This window comes from Hyperoodon ampullatus (genome assembly GCF_949752795.1).
Source record: "Hyperoodon ampullatus genome assembly, chromosome: 10".
Lineage (NCBI taxonomy): Eukaryota > Metazoa > Chordata > Mammalia > Artiodactyla > Ziphiidae > Hyperoodon > Hyperoodon ampullatus.
In genome coordinates this window covers 71,240,657-71,260,230 of record NC_136923.1, presented here as the reverse complement: position 1 = coordinate 71,260,230, position 19,574 = coordinate 71,240,657, and the positions used below count along the sequence as shown (strand labels likewise).

Sequence of the window (19,574 nt, the reverse complement as noted above, 5' to 3'; positions counted from 1 at the left end):
GATACAAAAACAAGTCCCACATATATGCTATCTACAAGAGACCCATTTCAGACCAAGGGACACATACAGACTGATAAAGAGGGGATGGAAAGAGATGTTCCATGCCAGTGGAAATCAAAAGAAAGCTGGAGTAGCAATACTCATATCAGATAAAATAAACTTACAGATAAAGAATGTTACAAGAGACAAGGAAGGACACTACATAATGATCAAGGGATCAATCCAAGAAGAAGATATAACAATCATAAATATATATGCACCTAACATAGGAACACCTCAGTACATAAGGCAACTGCTAACAGTTACAAAAGAGGAAATCGACAGTAACACAAAAATAGTGGAGGACTATAACACCTCACTTACACCAATGGACAGACCATCCAAAATGAAAATAAATAAGGAAACAGAAGCTTTAAATGACACAATAGACCAGCTAGATTTAATTCATATTTATAAGACATTCCATCCAAAAACAGCAGATTACACTTTCTTCTCAAGTGCGCATGGAACATTCTCCAGGATAGATCCCATCTTGGGTCACAAATCAAGCCTCAGTAAATTTAAGGAAATTGAAATCATATCAAGCATCTTTTCTGAGCACAATGCTATGAGATTAGAAATGAATTACAGGGAAAAAACGTAAAAAACACAAACACATGGAGGCTATACAATACATTACTAAATAACCAAGAGATCACTGAAGAAATCAAAGAGGAGATCAAAAAACACCTAGAAACAAATGACAATGAAATCACAATGATCCAAAACCTATGGGATGCAGCAAAAGCAGTTCTAAGAGGGAAGTTTATAGCTATACAAGCCTACCTCAAGAAACAAGAAAAATCTCAAATAAACAATCTAACCTTACACCTAAAGGAACTAGAGAAAGAAGAACAAACAAAACCCAAAGTTAGCAGAAGGAAAGAAATCATAAAGATCAGAGCAGAAATAAATGAAATAGAGACAAAGAAAATAGCAAAGATCAATAAAACTAAAAGCTGGTTTCTTGAGAAGATAAACAAAATTGATAAACCATTAGCCAGACTCATCAAGTAAAAGAGGGAGAGGACTCAAATCAATAAAATTAGAAATGAAAAAGGAGAAGTTACAAGAGACACCACAGAAATACAAAGCATCCTAAGAGACTACTACAAGCAACTCTATGCCAATAAAATGGACAACCTGGAAGAAATGGACGAACTGTTAGAAAGGTATAACTTCCAAGTCTGAACCAGGAAGAAACAGAAAATATGAACAGACCAATCACAAGTAATGAAATTGAAACTGTGATTAAAAATCTTCCTAAGAAGAAAAGTCCAGGACCAGATGGCTTCACAGGTGAATTCTATCAAACATTTAGAGAAGAGCTAGCACCCATCCTTCTCAAACTCTTCCAAAAAATTGTGGAGGAAGGAACATTCCCAAACTCATTCAATGAGGCCACCATCACCCTGCTACCAAAACCAGACAAAGATACTACAAAAAAAGAAAATTACAGACCAATATCACTGGTGAATATAGATCAAAAATCCTCAACAAAATACTAGCAAACAGAATCCAACAACACATTAAAAGGATTGTACACCATGGTCAAGTGGGATTTATCCCAGGGATGCAAGGATTCAGGAATATAGGCAAATCAATCAATGTGATACACCATATTAACAAATTGAAGAATAAAAACCATATGATCATCTCAATAGATGCAGAAAAAGCTTTTGACAAAATTCAACACCCATTTATGATAAAATCTCTCCAGAAAGTGGGCATAGAGGGAACCTACCTCAACATAATAAAGGCCATATACGACAAACCCATAGCAAACATCATTCTCAATGGTGAAAAGCTGAAAGCATTTCCTCTAAGATAAGGAACAAGACAAGGATGTCCACTTTCACCACTATTATTCAACATAGTTTTGGAAGTCCTAGCCATGGCAGTCAGAGAAGAAAAAGAAATAAATGAATACTAATTGGAAAAGAAGAAGTAAAACTGTCACTGTTTGCAGATGACCTGATACTACATAGAGAATCCTAAAAATGCCACCAGAAAACTACTATAGCTAATCAATGGATTTGGTAAAGTAGCAGGATACAAAATTAATGCACAGAAATCTCTTGCATTCCTATACACTAATGATGAAAAATCTGAAAGGGAAATTAAGGAAACACTCCCATTTACCATTGCAGCAAAAAGAATAAACTACCTGGGAATAAACCTACTTAGGGAGACAAAAGAGCTGTATGCAGAAAACTATAAGACACTGATGAATGAAATTAAAGATGATACCAATAGGTGGAGAGATACACCATGTTCTTGGATTGGAAGAATCAATATTGTGAAAATGACAGTACTACCCAAAGCAATCTACAGATTCAGTGCAATCCCTATCCAATTACCAATGGCATTTTTTACAGAACTAGAACAAAAAATCTTAAAATTTGTATGGAGACAAAAAGGACCCCGAATAGCCAAAGCAAACTTGAGGGGAAAAAACAGAGCTGGAGGAATCAGACTCCCTGACTTCAGACTATACTACAAAGCTACAGTAATCAAGACAATATGGTACTGGCACAAAAACAGAAACATCAATCAATAGAACAAGATAGAAAGCCCAGAAATAAACCCACACACCTATGATCAACTAGTCTATGACAAAGGAGGCAAAGGTATACAATGGAGAAAAGACAGTCCCTTCAATAAGTGGTGCTGGGAAAACTGGACAGCTACATGTAAAAGAATGAAATTAGAACACTTCCTAACACCATACACAAAAATAAACTCAAAATGAATTCCAGACCTAAATGTAAGACCGGACACTGTAAAACTCTTAGAGGGGAACATAGGAAGAACACTCTTTGACATAAATCACAGCAAGATCTTTTTCGATCCACCTCCTAGAGTAATGGGAATAAATATAAATGTAAACAAATGGGACCTAATGAAACTTAAAAGCTTTTGCACAGCAAAGGAAAGCATAAACAAGACGAAAAGACAACCCTCAGAATGGCAGAACATATTTGCAAACAAATCAATGGACAAAGGATTAACCTCCAAAATATATAAACAGCTCATGAAGCTCAATATTAAAGAAACAAACAACCCAATCCAAAATTTGGCAGAAGACCTAAATAGACATTTCTCTGAAGAAGACATACAGATGGCCAAGAAGCACATGAAAAGCTGCTCAACATCAATAATTATTAGAGAAATGCAAATCAAAACTACAATGATGTATCACCTCACACCAGTTAGAATGGGCATCATCAGAAAATCTACAAACAACAAATGCTGGAGAGGGTGTGGAGAAAAGGGAACCCTCTTGCACTGTTAGTGGGAATGTAAATTGACACAGCCACTATGGAGAACAGTATGGAGGTTCCTTAAAAAACTGAAAAGAGAATTACCCTATGATCCAGCAATCCCACTACTGGACATATACCCAGAGAAAACCATAATTCAAAAAGACTCATGCACCCCAATGTTCGTTGCAGCACTATTTACAATAGCCAGGTCATGGAAGCATCCTAAATGCCCATCGACAGACGAATGGATAAAGAAGATGTGGTACATATATACAATGGAATATTACTCAGGCATAAAAAGGAATGAAATTGTGTCATTTGTTGAGACGTAGATAGATCTAGAGACTGCCATACAGAGTAACGTAAGTCAGAAAGAGAAAAATGAATATCATATATTAATGTATGTATGTGGAACCTAGAAAAATGGTACAGATGAACTGGTTTGCAGGGCAGAAGTTGAGACACAGATGTAGAGAACAAACGTATGGACACCAAGGGGGGAAAGCCATGGGGGGGTTGGGATCATGGTGTGATGAATTGGACTATTGGGATTGACATGTATACCCTGATGTATATAAAATTGATGACTAATAAGAAACTGCTGTATAAAAAAATAAAATACAATACAAAAATTCTAAAAAAATGATACATTTAGAATTTAAAGAGGCAGTTATTAATAGCTAGGGATTGATTATATTATTTTAATCTCTTATTTACATTTCTTCTAAACCACTGAACCTTTCTGTCTGCTGAAGTTAAAACGTTTGGTCATATCAAGATATATATATATATATGCCTTTAATAAATTGGATACATGAAAATATGAATTGACAAAATCAATTTTTATAACTATTCAAAAGCCTTCATCATTACATTTTTTAAAGTTTTTTTTTAGTGTCTTTAAAGTTATTTTATTTTACTTAAAAATTATTTTAAAATAGTGTTTTTAAATTCCATAAACTGAAGTACATGGCCAGGAATGTATTTTCCTATAAATAGGCTATATCTTCACTGTTAAAGAGGCAAACTAGTGGCTTCCCTGGTGGCGCAGTGGTTGAGAGTCCGCCTGCCGATGCAGGGGACACGGGTTCGTGCCCCGGTCTGGGAGGATCCCACATGCCGCGGAGCGGCTGGGCCCATGAGCCATGGCTGCTGAGCCTGTGCGTCCGGAGCCTGTGCTCCGCAGGGGGAGAGGCCACAGCAGTGAGAGGTCTGCGTACCACAAAAAAAAAAAAAAAAGGCAAACCAGTCTAGGTTTTCATTTGGATGTTTTGTGTTTGCTATTTCAAAACACTGAAAGTATCAAGCAGTTGTGCAGCTCTGCCTTTGAGGCACCATATAACTGCTTGGTGGAGGTAAAGGGAATATGTGTTACTAAGAGAAATCTTGACAATAAACTCTTCATAGGAATTTCCTCTGTATCACCCAAACCAGGAACTTTCTGGCCCCTACTGCTATTAAAAAGAGCTCACTCCAACAAAGTGGCTGACAGTGAACTCAGTTCCTTGCACATGAGGGTCCATGTCTTTCACTTACTGGTTAGGGCTTGGGGATCATATAAATGTATATAATACTTGTCATAGACCAGAGAATTCTAAAAGAAAAAAAAAAGATCTTGAAGTAACCACCTTTAAGCCAATTGGGAATAGTTCTTTCAGCAGAATCTAACAAAAAACAAACATGAAACTAATGACCCCGAAAAATATTTGTATAGTTTCCTTTGGTTGTAGTCCTGTTGGCACAATCTCAGCCTTCAGTTTTTCATGTCCTGTGGATTGTAGTTAACCATAAATTGTGAATTTATTGTTCTTATCTGAACTTTCCTTTTATAAATTATGTGCTTTTCCAACACTGTATGTTATAAAGGGCCATACCCCATAAAAGAAGCTTGTCATGTTAGCAAAGTCAAAATAAGGCTTTCCTTCACCCCCCACCATTGAGTCTCAAGAGCCCCCATTGTTGCATCTTGTTAAACATTATTTTCTTTGAAATGCAAGACACAACGTTTATTTGATGATCTCATTGCCCTTGTTGTTTGCATCTTTACTTATTTTTTAAAAGTCTGTAGGGAAGTTCTGAATTGAAAACACAAATTTAGTATATTAGGGATTATGGCAAATGGAAGACATTTTTCTGACTTGATTGAGAGGCTTTGTGATATGTGTGGAAAGAGTGAGGGTTCCTGATTCAAAAGACCAGTTTTTATTTTTTTTAATTTTTTAAATTTTTTAAATTTTTAAAAAATTTCCGTTTATGTGGTATGTATGTATGTATGTATGTATGTATTTATTTTTATTAGTTTCTGCTTTATAACAAAGTGAATCAGTCATACATATACATCTGTTCCCCCATCCCTTCCCTCTTGCGTCTCCCTCCCTCCCACCCTCCCTATCCCACCCCTCAGGCGGTCACAAAGCACCGAGCTGATTTCCCTGTGCTATGCGGCTGCTTCCCACTATCTACCTTACGTTTGGTAGTGTATATATGTCCGCCTCTCTTTCGCTTTGTCACAGCTTACCCTTCCCCCTCCCCATATCCTCAAAAAGACCAGTTTTTAAATCCCAGTGTTTCAGTTTCCTAACTTGTAACAGTATGCAAGTTACTTAGTTTCTATGAGTGCTCCTGTCCTCATCTGTGAAAGAGGGAAAATAATTTTTAGGTTTATGGTACAGATAAATAACAGAATACATGTGAGACTGCTTGACATGTAATGGATATTCAATAAAAGTAATAATAAAATAGCTAGGGGAAGGCAGTTATAAAGAGAACCAGACTATAATATTCTGTTTAATTCTTTTCCCACTTAAATAAGAAAACATGTAAGGTTGCTAGCACAGTAGCCAGGGCATAGTTGACCATCAAGGGATGTTGTTACTCGTTCATTTAACGTTTCAAGTTACTTCTTTGTTTGGTTTCCAGGGCCAAAAAATGTGTATATGTTTGTGACTCAAAGTTCAACAACAAGTTGCCTTGTTGTAATGCTTCTTAAACATTAGTGCACACACGAATCACCCAGGAACGTTGTTTAAGTGCAGATTCAGCAGGTCTAGGATGGGGCCTGCGATTCCACATTTCTGCAAGGCTCCCAGGTGATGCGTCTGAGGTTGGCCTATTATTTTTCACACTAAGAATAGCAAGGCATTAATGGGCCAGACAATAAGTACCCTCTCTTTGTTCCTTGTATTACCTTATTTCATAGTGCTTAAAGAGTTTAGAGATGATATTAATTGGCACATTTTACAGATGAGAAATTTGTGACCCACAGAGGCTGATGAATTAGTTGACAGTTGAAATCATTCAACCTAATTGTTCAGCCACCTTCTTTACCTACAGTGATCAATATTTTTAATTGTGTAACTATTATCTCATTCTTCCTATTCAGTTGTATTCCTAGAAGTTAAGAGTTACCAGGTTTCCTTCTATCTTTATCATTGTTTTCCAGCTTTTTAAAAAAGATCTTTGCTTATGTTGATATGTAACTCTAGTTTGTCAGCAACTCCATTGCTTAACCCTGTCAGAGACAGCCTATCCTTGCTGGTGCCATGCTTAGTGGCAAAATGAATGGTAGGGGTTGGGCAGATTTTGATACTTGTTGGTATAATGAGTACCAGTTAAGTTTTTCAATCAGCACTCCTTTCTAGCCCTTTAGAATGAACCGCCTATTCCTCTCTCAGAACCAGTGAGAAGCCAGATGAACCATCAGTGCAGGGATACAGGCATTTCCATGATTCTACCACCAAACAGCCCTGACCCACCAAGTGGGGTATCTTTTATCCACCTCACTCTTTCCAGCTCAATATCAGAGGACAAGGTCCTGGTGTTTTGCACTCCCTAACACTGTTTTTCATAAATTCCCTGGAATACTGTGTTGTAGGACACTTCTGCTACCCTTGTCCCCCAATTACTCCCTGGGGCTCACCTCCCATAGCTGTCCCCGGGGTTTAGAACCAGCCAGGGTTTCCATACCCCAGTTTAGGTATGCTCCTCTTACTAATGCCCGTTCCTCTTTTCTCCCAGCTTTCCCACAACCAGTGACATGGAGATATGGTTTCTAGCCCATTTTGAGATGCTAATGCTGACAGGAACATGTTAATAATTTTTTTTTTACAAACAAAGATTATTTTAGAATAGAACATCATAATCATGCTCAGTGTATAAACAATGAACTTCATTTAATAAACAGTTGAATGTAACATAGTCATAAAAATATTGCAGAAGAGCAAGTTTAGCTTGGATCACTAGTCTCTATTCTCACAAGGAGATAATAAACGTTCATGAGCCAAAGGCAACTGGGCAAAAATCTCAGGATTTTGCTTCCTTCCTTCCTTCCTTTCTTGTCTCTTGTCTTCTGTCTTTTTGGGTGTGTTGCAGGGTACTTGCAGAATCCTTGTAAAGGGATTCATTATTAACCTATCATATATCATGAATATTTTAATGTCAGTAAGTATACCTCTTCACCACCATTTTAAATAGTTGCTTAACTATGTACATAACTAGGCCATAATTTATTTAATTTCCTAATGTAAGACATTCTGATTCTTTTCCTACTTCTTTTGCTGTTATAAATCATGCTGGTCAGTGGCCTTATTAAGATCCAAGCAACTGCTACTCAGTTATTTCCCTCTTGTCTATTCAACTATTTACGTCCTCAAAGAATTCTAGAAGGTATGGCATTCGCTTTTAGAAATGCATTGCCCAGCATGATGTTCAAATAAATTTAGTAACTTTGCTACAATATGGTAAGCATAGTGCTTAAACCTTGGACTCTGAAGTCAGCCTCCCCAAGTTTGAATCCCAGCTCTGCTCTTTGCTAGCTGTATGACCTTGGGCAAGATATATAACCTCTCTGTACTTCAGTTCCTTCGCCTATGATATAAGGACAATAATAGTACTTAGCTCATCTAGTTGTTGTGCAAATTAAGGAAATGATGTATTCAAGGGGTACAGACTAGTAGCTAGCATTTAATATTTGCCCAAGTAATATTAGCTATTGTTAACAACAATTAACTTGCTTTTCCTTTTTATTCACACTACTAAACCTAAATTTCCACAAAAATATGGCTACAGACAAAATTTCATTTCTTTGGCAAGAAATATTGGTAGCAAAAAGGGAGGAGTATGGTGGTCTTGAGGGGGGAAGGCACGTGTTAGGAATTATGGTCAATTCTTATGGTGTGGTCAGGTATCAAAATTTATAGTTCAGTGGAATTGCTGAACTAGGCTACAGGCTGTCAGAGCTAGCTCATCAGCAGTCAATTTGGTGGAAATAGGTATAGTCACCAAACACCTACCAGCCAAGTTATGTGTTCAGACACATGTAGATTATCTACCATCTTTCTTGTCCATATGAACTAGAACTGAATGGCATATGTTTATTTTTACTTCTTCAGTAGGATTCTTTTACTTCTTTTCTCCTGGCAAAACTAGAGAATAAGTAAAGTTTCTTGTTTACTTGGGCTTCTCATAAAGAACAGACTTTATCGTACTCACTTGAGCTCCTTGGAGACCCTTTTCTGCAAACAGTTCTTCACTGGCCAGCAGGGTTCTGGCAGCTGGGAGACCCCTCAGTGGGAGCAGTGACTAGGTATGAACTTGGGAACTATTTTGGGAGATAGGAAAATGCAGGGAATTTGGGGTCAATTGTTCACTCTTAACTATGAGAGGAGTACATTGGAAACATCTGAATTAGGCATTTTTCTGTACTTTAATTATTAGAACAACTCCTTGGTTGATAAGAAAATTAATTCAACAATAAATCATTTAATGTATGAAAGAAAGACCAGACATTTTTCTCTTATCTAAAGAGGCTCTGTTGTCTCAAGCACTGAGAAAAAAATTGCATGTCCAAAGACCTGATTTTCATTCTTAGTTTTATATCAGCCTAATCGAGTCTCAGAATGGGTAAAGCAATCCAGTTCTTTCATTTAGGCAGAACTTCTTCACCATTTCTTTGGATTACGTCCCTGGTCCTCCTTGTATCCAATACTATTATTGTGCAGGACAAGAATCTTGATGGAACAGCCAAAGTCCAGTGAGATTGAGTGATGTGTGAGTGGTCACTCAGCTAATCAGCAGGCCTGTGTCTTACAATGCTTTCTTGTGAACTAGGAGTGCACTTCAGCCCTGCTTCATGGGACGTTTCCTAAAATATTTACTTTATGATCAAACTATACAGGAGAAATTATTTTCTAAAGAAAAAGCCAGATGGAAGAATTGATTAACCATTGCTTCTAACCAAGTATTGGCTATTTGAAATGTTAGGGACACTGGAAACCAAAAAATGCTTTTACTCCAGAGAATGGTTATATCCTAGAACTAATGGTAATTTTCAAAGTTCCAGAATTTTTGCTAAGTATTCAGGGAAAATACAAATATATACACATTACTATTTTTTGAAGCTTCATTAATTGGCAACTGTACATCCAGGCTTCCTCATGGGTGACAGAGGAAAGTAGCAACTATGAATATGTTGCCTCAATGTCCATCATGAGAGGCTCAGGACACCCATACTGTGGAATATTATATAGCCATTAAAAATAAAATAGTTCTGGGCCTTCCCTGGTGGTCCAGTGGTGAAGAACCCACCTCCTTCCAATGCAGGGGATGCTGGTTCGATCCCTGATTGGGGAACTAACTTCCCACATGCCACAGGGCAACTAAGTCCGTGTGCCACAGCTATTGAGCTCATGCGCCTCAACAAGAGAGCCCACGTGCCACAAACTGCAGAGCCCACATGCTCTGGAGCCCTTGTGCCACAACCAGAGAGAGAACACCTGCACACCACAATTAGAGAGAAGCCCAAGCGCCACAACAAAGAGACCGCGCACTGTAACAAAAAGATCCCGCTTGCTGCAACGAAGATCCCATGTGCCACAACTAAGACCCGATGCAGCCAAGAAATAAGGAAAATAAATAAATAAGATAAATAAATATATATATATTTTAAATTGAAATCATTCTATTATATATGTACTGGCATGGAATATTATTTGTGTAAATTGTTTAGAAAAATAATGATACAGAACTCTATTCAAAGTGTGATCTAATTTTTGTATAAACAAACAAAATCTACAAACGTACATAAGAATATAAGTATCTGCTTCGTTAAGAGTTAGAGGAACATATTTCAACTGTTAACAGTGGATTATCCAGAGTATTGAGAATAAAGAGGATGAGAATGGAGGCGGGGAGGGGAGTGTTTACTTTTTAATTTCTTCACATCTATGTTGTTTGGAATTCTTTTCATAAACATCTATTTTTATAATACTTTACATTTTTTAAGAAATGTTTTAAAAAAACATTAAAAATTTTTGTATCAGAAACTAATCTCTCTGTGTGTCTGATGGTTTGAAACCCTATTTTAGAAGGAAACATTGCAAATAATGCAAATAAGTATCCCTCCACCTGAAGAAGCTCCTTAAAAATTACAATACAAATTGTCTCATACTTGGAAGCATCAGCTGTCACGTGTCACAGATTGTAGGAAGAGATAAGAATTAAATCTAAAGCTACTATGTGAAGGAAATCACTACATCTTATTTGAGTGGGCTGATAGTAATAGTCAAAAGAAAATGTGTACCATTTAAACTGATGCTGAAGGTGTGCAGGTATTTTCAAAACAATGTGAGGAAGATAGACTTCTGCTGTATGATGATAGTTAGCATAATGGATACTGATTGCCATTCTTACACCTTCCTTATCAAGAGTCTTATCCCAACATAGAGAGAATCATTTCCATTGATTCTATATTGATGCTCTAGATACAGGGTGGGGGAGAGGGAACAAACGGAGGAATAAGAGTTAAGAATTGCCCCATGATATTGACCTGCGTGAGCTGCTTGTATATTTTGGAGATTAATCCTTTGTCAGTTGCTTCATTTGCAAATATTTTCTCCCATTCTGAGGGTTGTCTTTTCATCTTGCTTATGGTTTCCTTTGCTGGGCAAAAAGCTTTGAGTTTCATTAGGTCCCATTTGTTTATTTTTGTTTTTATTTCCATTACTCTAGGAGGTGGATCAAAAAGGATCTTGCTGTGATTTCTGTAATAGAGTGTTCTGACTATGTTTTCCTCTAAGAGTTTTATAGTGTCTGGTCTTACATTTAGGTCTTTAATCCATTTTGAGTTTATTTTTGTGTATGGTGTTAGGGAGTGTTATAATTTCATTCTTTTACATGTAGCTGTCCAGTTTCCCAGCACCACTTATTGAAGAGGCTGTCTTTTCTCCATTGTATATTCTTGCCTCCTTTGTCAAAGATAAGGTGACCATATGTGCGTGGGTTTATCTCTGGGCTTTCTCTCCTGTTTCATTGATCTATATTTCTATTTTTGTGCCAGTACCCTACTGTCTTGATTACTGTAGCTTTGTAGTATAGTCTGAAGTCTGGGAGCCTGATTCCTCCAGCTCTGTTTTTCTTTCTCAAGATTGCTTTGGCTATTCAGGGTCTTTTGTGTTTCCATACCAATCCAAAAATGGGTGGAAGACCTAAATAGACATTTCTCCAAAGAAGATATACAGATTGCCAACAAACACATGAAAGGAAGCTGAACATCACTAATCATTAGTGAAATGCAAATAAAAACCACAATGAGGTATCACCTCACACTGGTCAGAATGGCCATCATCAAAAATCTACAAACAATAAATGCTGGGGAGGGTGTGGAGAAAAGGGAACCCTCTTGCACTGTTGATGGGAATGTAAATTGATACAGCCACTGTAGAGAACAGTATGGAGGTTCCTTAAAAACTAAAAATAGAACTACTGTATGACTCAGCAATACCACTCCTGGGCATATACCCTGAAAAAAGCATAATTCAAAAACAGTCATGTACCACAATGTTCACTGCAGCACTATTTACAATAACCAGGTCATGGAAGCAACCTAAATGTCCATCGACAAATGAATGGGTAAAGAAGATGTGGGACATATATAAAATGGAATATTACTCAGCCATAAAAAGGAATGAAATTGGGTCATTTGTAGAGACATGGATGGACCTAGAGACTGTCATACAGAGTGAAGTAAGTTAGAAAGAGAAAAAAAAATGTTGTATATTAACGCATATATGTGGAATCTAGAAAAATGGTATAGATGAACTGCTTTGCAAGGCAGAAATTGAGACACAGATGTAGAGAACGAACATATGGACACCAAGTGGGGGAACCGGGGGTGGGGGTGGGATGAATTGGGAGATTGGGATTGACATATATGCACTAATATGTATAAAATAGATAACTAATAAGAACCTGCTGTATATAAAAAAAAAAAAAGGGAGAGAGAGACATGTACCACAATGTTCATTGCAGCACTGGTTACAATAGCCAGGACATGGAAGCAACCTAAGTGTCCATCAACAGATGAATGTATAAAGAAGATGTGGCACATATATACAATGGAATACTAGCCATAGAAAGAAACAAAACTGAGTTATTTGTAGTGAGGTGGATGGACCTAGAGTCTGTCATACAGAGTGAAGTAAGTCAGAAAGAGAAAAACAAATACCGTATGCTAACACATATGTATGGAATCTAAAAAGAAGTGGTTCTGATGAGCCTAGGGGCAGGACAGAAATAAAGACACAGACATAGAGAATGGACTTGAGGACACGGCGGGGGGAAGGGTAAGCTGGGACGAAGTGAGAGAGTGGCATTGACATATATACACTACCAAATGTAAAATAGATAGTTAGTGGGAAGCAGCTGCATAGCACAGGGAGATCAGCTCAGTGCTTTGTGACCACCTAGAGGGGTGAGATAGGGAGGGTGGGAAGGAGACACAGAGGGAGGGATATGGGGATATATGTATGCATATAGCTGATTCACTTCGTTATACAGCAGAAACTAACACAACATTGTAAAGCAATTATACTCCAATAAAGATGTTAAAAAATTTTTTAAAAAAACCAAAAACTGAATATCCCAGCCATCAAAATGCCTCATCTCCTTCGAAACAAGCACACAAGTGATAACAAAGTTTTGGGGAATCAGAATTTTTTACCTTTTCTCCATTCTTTAGGGTTATTGGAAAAGAAATATATATTATTTAATTAAATTATTTAAAAAATCTTTCCTCCTAGATAACTCGATAAAAAGAGCCTGAATAAACATATTAGCACATATATATGTACTCACAAAAAAACAAATACTTTATGATACTACTTATATGTGAAATCTAAAAAATACAACCAACCAGTGAATATAACAAAAAAGAAACAGATTCACAGATACAGAGAACAAACTAGTGGTTACCAGTGGGAAAAGGGAAGCGGGGATGGGAAACATAGGGCTAGGGGATTAAGAGGTACAAACTATTCTGTATAAAATAAGCTACAAGGATATATTGTACAACACAGGGAATATAGCCAATATTTTATAATAACTATAAATGGAGAATAACCTTTAAAAATTGTGAATCGCTATATTATACGCCTGTAACATACAATATTGTACATCAACTATACTTTAATAAAAAATCAAAAAAAAAAAAGAATTGCCCCATTGTGCTCATAAACTAATAGAGGAGCCAAGGTGCTGTGCAGACTCTAGAGTTTCATGTAGACAGTATAAGCACATGTGATGCCACAAACTAAACCAGGACTTCATGAAGGGGTGGATGTTCCCGCCAAAGGTGTTTGTTTTCTATTTTTCTTTGTTTTAGAATAGGAAAAGCGTGAAAATCATTGTAAGCAGAGGGGAAAGAGTCAGCATGGAGAGGTGATAAGGAGGGAATTAATCAGGTAACCCTGATAGGAGCCTGAAGGGGAGAGGGGTGAGGTTGGCCATGAGAAGGAGGAAGGATAGTATCCAAAATATTTAAAAGAAGGAAGAGGACCTGCATAGTAAGACAGAGACCCTGGGAGGTGAAAGAAAAGGAAGCCAAAGGAGCCCCCTTGAACAGCTTTGACTTTCTCAGTCTAGTGAGAAGCTGCATTATTGATGGAGAGTGAAAGAGTAGTGGTGGCCTTGGGGCTGTGGAAGGATTTGGAAGAGCCACTGTGAACACTGTATGTCAACCAGGAATGATTAAAAGGGTTTGGGGCATCACTGAGGTCCCAGCTCAGGCTGAGTAGCATGAATTTTTTTTTGAATTTTATTTTATTTATTTTTTATACAGCAAATTCTTATTAGTTATCTATTTTATACATATTAGTGTATATATGTCAATCCCAATCTCCCAATTCATCACACACACACACACCCACCTCTTTCCCCCCTTGGTGTCCATACGTTTGCTCTCTACATCTGTGTCTCTATTTCTGCCCTGCAGACTGGTTCATCTGTACCATTTTTCTAGGTTCCACATATATGCATTAATATACGATATTTGTTTTACTCTTTCTGACTTACTTCCCTCTGTATGACAGTCTCTAGGTCCATCCACGTCTCTACAAATGACCCAATTTCGTTCCTTTTTATGGCTGAGTAATATTCCATTGTATATATGTACCACATCTTCTTTATCCATTCGTCTGTCGATGGACATTTAGGTTGCTTCCATGACCTGGCTATTGTAAATAGTGTGAGTAGCATGAATTTTTAATGAAACTAATTTTTAAAAAAAAGCTTTTTCATTACTCTCTGTAACGATGTTGCAGCTAGGCGCAGGGGCATAGAAAGTCAGCTTGGCTAGAATGCATATTTTGTAGAAATCAAATGATTCTTGTATTGAAGCTGAATGTGAAAAGTCATTGGAAATTAGTCAAATAATTGCATCATTTCCAGATTTCACTTTGTCAATTTGTTTCTTCCCCCTTAATGTTTATAGTCAAATCAGATAATCATATTTTCATAAGGAAGTGAGAACAATATCCTGTACTTCAAATGTTAACCAACAAAGTAATGCCATTAGAATTACTAAAGTTTTGAGGACGTAGTTGATTCTCATACATTATGTATTTTTTAGGCTGGAAAAGCGAATAACATCCTTTTTGGAAGACCAGCATCCAGAGAGTAAACTAGAGGTTGGCGCTGATATGCGTAAAATTCATCACTGTTTCCATTATTTAAAGGTAAATTTAAACATTTCCACTAGAAGAAGCCATTGTCTGCTGTGTTCAAACTGTAATAAAGCTTTCCTAGTTGACCAACTCTTGAAATGTTTAAGACCTAGCTTCCCATGTCTAGAAGAGTATGATCTTCGAATCAATGCTGAGAGGATCACTGAATTTCTTCAGAGGTTGTATCTTACTTCCCAATGAGTAAGCTCAGACCATGGGCTTCTAAAGCTTTTGCCAGGAATCTCTACCTTCTACACAGAATAGTTCCGTGTTCAAAACCTACTTATTTTGAAGCTATATCAAAAGAATTGTGTTCATTTTTCTGCAGCAGCTTCAGCCTTAGGTTTTCCTTTCATGATGGCACAGTGGCAATATCGTTAACCTCTACTTCTGCCTGACTTGTAATTTGGCATACTTCATTAAGATAATAGACGTTTGTTGTGAATCTGCTCTGGACCAGGTGTAGGGAAGGCAAAGTTGAATAAGTAAGTCACGGAGAAGACAAATATGTAAAGAATAATTAGAATACATGATAAGTGGTTTTTTAAAAAGTGTGAATTAATGGTATGGGGTTATGGAGAAAGGGAAAGAGTTCAAGAGGAGATAATGTTTGAGCAGGAATTCCCTGGTTTAGGGAAGCAGAGATAAGATAAGGGGGAGGGGAATGAGGAAGGAGGATAGAAAGAAGACAGGCAGGAGGAGGAGAAAGACACATTCAAGCAAAGGCAACCGCGTTGCAAGTCAAGGAGTCAGAGGAGGACACACACGCCTGATTTGTGCAAGGCATTGGTAAAGGCGGAAAGAATCAAAGAAACAAAGACATTTGGAGTTGAGGTATGGACGCTAAGCTCTTGTTTCATCTTTCAGAAACTATTGAATGACAAGAAGATCCATGGAACAAGCATAGCCTCCTCTGAAATCAAAGATCAAAACAGTCAAGAACCATTAAAAGAGGAAGAATATAAAAAGCTACGAGATATTCTACAGCAGAGGGACAATGAAATCAGTATCCTTTCTGAAGTGATTAGAAAGTCTTCTTCTACTGGCTTGAAGCGGGGAACACTTAGCTGTCTTCCCCTAACCACACACCCCAGCTCCCCACCCAGATTCCAGCTCACATTGCTTCTTTCCATTTAGAAGTAAAATATCCCTTCGGCAAACACGCGGTAGGGACTAGTAAAAACCAGAGTTGCTATAAAAGAAAAAAAATTACTTTGTTTTTAGCCAGATATAGTTACTATTATGGGAGATATTTCGGTTTATTGAAAAGCATGGGCTTTCTTACACCATGTCTCAATATTAAATTTCTTTTAGTATATGTTTTGACTACTCCGCAGTGCTCTTTCTGTTTTAGTCCTGAGCCAGTAAAGTTAGCTGGTTATCTTTAGCTAGCTGACCAGACACTGGGCTGACCACAGCCTCACTATGGCCCAGAATTTGTGGCTGGTGTGTGGGTGAAACTCAAATGATGGCTGAGAAATGACAAATGGTATTTAGCTTATGAAGAGCAGAGATTGGTTTAAATGTAACTTTTTATTTAAAAGCCAGATCTATTGCTTTGAGTTCCATTTACAAATGTGTAGATGAGTGTTGGGGATAGAAGTCTTACGGCTCTAGGAGACAGCACATATTGGGTGCTGAAAATGGTTAGCAGCCCACAGGAGCTGCCTCTCTTACAGACCAGGTGATTACTGCTAAGAAGCCCCTACTGGGTGGTTAGACCTCAGGTCTCCCCAGCATTTCTTCACTATTGTTTCTTATTTTACCTTTCAAGCTTCTTGCAAAAGATTTGACATTTTCATTACATTTGCAGGCTTTACACATGCACAAGCAATGATTTTAGTCAGTTCTTTATGAGCAAATATTTTTGTTCCTTTCTTAAAAATTACTAAAAGGCATTTTAGCTTTAGCTATTGTGCAAAATTCCTAAAAATAGCCTACATGAAGGAAATCCAGTAATAAAGAGGTAAAACCAAATCAAATATGAGGTAGGCACTCTGCCTGATTAACTTCAGTCTCTAATTTTAGTTGAGTATTAGCAGACCCTGTATGTCTGATTCAAGTGAGTTTGAGCTGCTTTATTATCCGGCCAGTAACAGTAGATTCGACTGTGCATTACACTCCCACACAAGCCCTTGTCTCTGAGCACTGCCCACAATGTTGTCACCCTTGCATTCCTTTTCCTCTCTCCTACCCTATCCATCTCCAGAGATGGTCCCAGCCTAGACCTCAGTCCTGGCCCCAGCCCCAGTCTGAGCTCTGCTTCTTTTCCTGGCCTTGATCCTAGTTTAGGATCATCTCCCCTAAATACTCCTACCAACTCCTTAATCCCCTTCTGGGCTTATGAATGTCTGTGTGTATGGGAGGAATGAAATGAGATATGACAGAGAGAGAACAGTCTAGGCTTGTTCATATATGTTTATTTTGAAAAGGGAGTGAGAGAGAGACATACATCATTCTTCACTGGTAAATCCAGGTACCGCTGTCCATGTGGGGCTGCACTGGATTCTTTACTGACTGTGAACAACACCAGCAGGGTCCCCGCCTTCTGAGACTCATATTTGCAGTGAGGGTGTGTGGGAGGCATGGTGAAAAGAGCACTAAACTGAAAGTTTACACCCAGGTTGACATCCTAGCTCCTCATCCATTATCTCTGTAACTACCCTGTGAGGCTGTTTCTCGCCAGTGTCACAGTGCCAAGCAAAGTCGGTAAGCTGCCTTACGGCAAGTGCTCTGAGTGCTGTAGAGTGTTATGTCGTGGAAGATAGGACCCCACAGACAATGGGCAGACTCAGAAGAAGGAAAAAGAGCATCTAAGATGTACTTGTCACAAAGCTTACATTTATCAAGGGCTAATGACCAAGAAAGCCTCCTGAAATTTCATAGTATCTCACAGTCAAGTTGGAGAATATTTTCATATCTTTTTTGGTAGAACCAAGAAGGCCAGGACAGTGATAGAAGGAGTGAGAAAGATACGGCTTAAAATAGGAGAAAAAGTGATAATACTTGAGCTCAAGAAAAGATAGTACTGCAAACAAAATGACAGTAAACAGCATGGAATGTTCTTGGAAAGGGAGGGAAAATGGTGTCCTTTCAATGACATTATCAGTCTGAATAAAGTTCAGACATCCCTTCACAAAACACATAACAAGGTGACACTTAGTCCGCAGCACTGCACTTGGCATGAGTGAAGGCCCAAGTGAAACGGGAGTGGGAAGGGGGGCAAGACAAAGGAAAGGTGAGAGGGAGGCAGCAGAGAAGCTGCATCTCTACTGTGGCCTTTATGAATGTAAATCAGATGAAGACCATCGAGGAACTGCCCATTATCTTAGAGCAACATTCACACTCCCTCCTCCGAATTAGGCGGCCACACGTGATCTTGCCCCTGCCCAGCCCCTGGCTTCGTGTCTTCCTCCCCCACCCTGTATGTGTTAGGCTGTGGTCACGGCGGCCTTTCTGTCGTTCTTCTAACACCCGGTTTCTCGGCCTCAGCACTGCTGCCACTGGGGCTGTCCTGGGCAGTGGAGGATGTTGAGCAGCATCTCTGGCTTCTACCCACTGGACACGAGTAGCAGCACCTACCCTCCACTCCAGAAGGACAACCCGAAGTATCTCTAGACGTGGCCAAGTGTCCCGTGGGTGGTGAAATAACCCCTGCTTGGGAACCACCGTCCAGCTCATTTCTCCTTAGGGTTTCGGCACTCACCACTTGCTCTGCTTAGATGCCCTCCCTCTGTCTGGTTCTTGTTGTCATTCAGATCTCAGCTTAAATGTCACTTTTTAAAAAGCCTTTCGGAGGCTTGAACCTTTCTTGAGCACCCCGTGGAGAGCAGCCACTCAGTCACTCTTGACTTTTTAAAAATAAGCATTCTGGCACTTTTACCCTCTAATGTCATGTGTGTGTGTGTGTGTGTGTGTGTGTGTGTGTGTGTGTGTGTGTGTGTGTGTGTGAGTGTGAGAGAGAGAGAGGGAGAGAGAGAGAGAGGGAGAGAGGGAGAGAGGGAGATCTGTCTTTCTCCAGTAGGGCATCTGCTTCATGAGAGCAAGAAACCAGTCTGCCTTTTCATCTTTCTATTTCTGTGCCTAGAATACTGTACTGCCTGGCATACTCCAATGAGTATCGTTGAGTGAAGGAAAGGACGTTGCCATGGCCGTGCACGAAACAGAGAAAGTGTATGATGGTCTTGCTAATCATCCCCACACAGCAGAGTAGGGGAGCTGGGCAGAGCCAATGCCTAGACACCACAGAAGCTGTGAACACCTTTGGTAAATA

At 38.6% G+C, this 19,574-nt stretch overlaps 1 protein-coding gene across 1 annotated transcript in view; it reads left to right on the top strand.

Moving 5' to 3' along the window:
- KIF6 (kinesin family member 6) overlaps positions 1-19,574 on the top strand; it is a gene marked incomplete at its 3' end in the record, with an annotated part of 412,258 nt that overhangs the window by 195,388 nt on the left and 197,296 nt on the right. The window contains exons 12-13 of the mRNA XM_079712640.1: positions 15,208-15,313; positions 16,169-16,307. Coding sequence (XP_079568766.1) covers positions 15,208-15,313; positions 16,169-16,307 — 245 coding nt within the window. The remainder of the gene's footprint in view (positions 1-15,207; positions 15,314-16,168; positions 16,308-19,574) is intronic.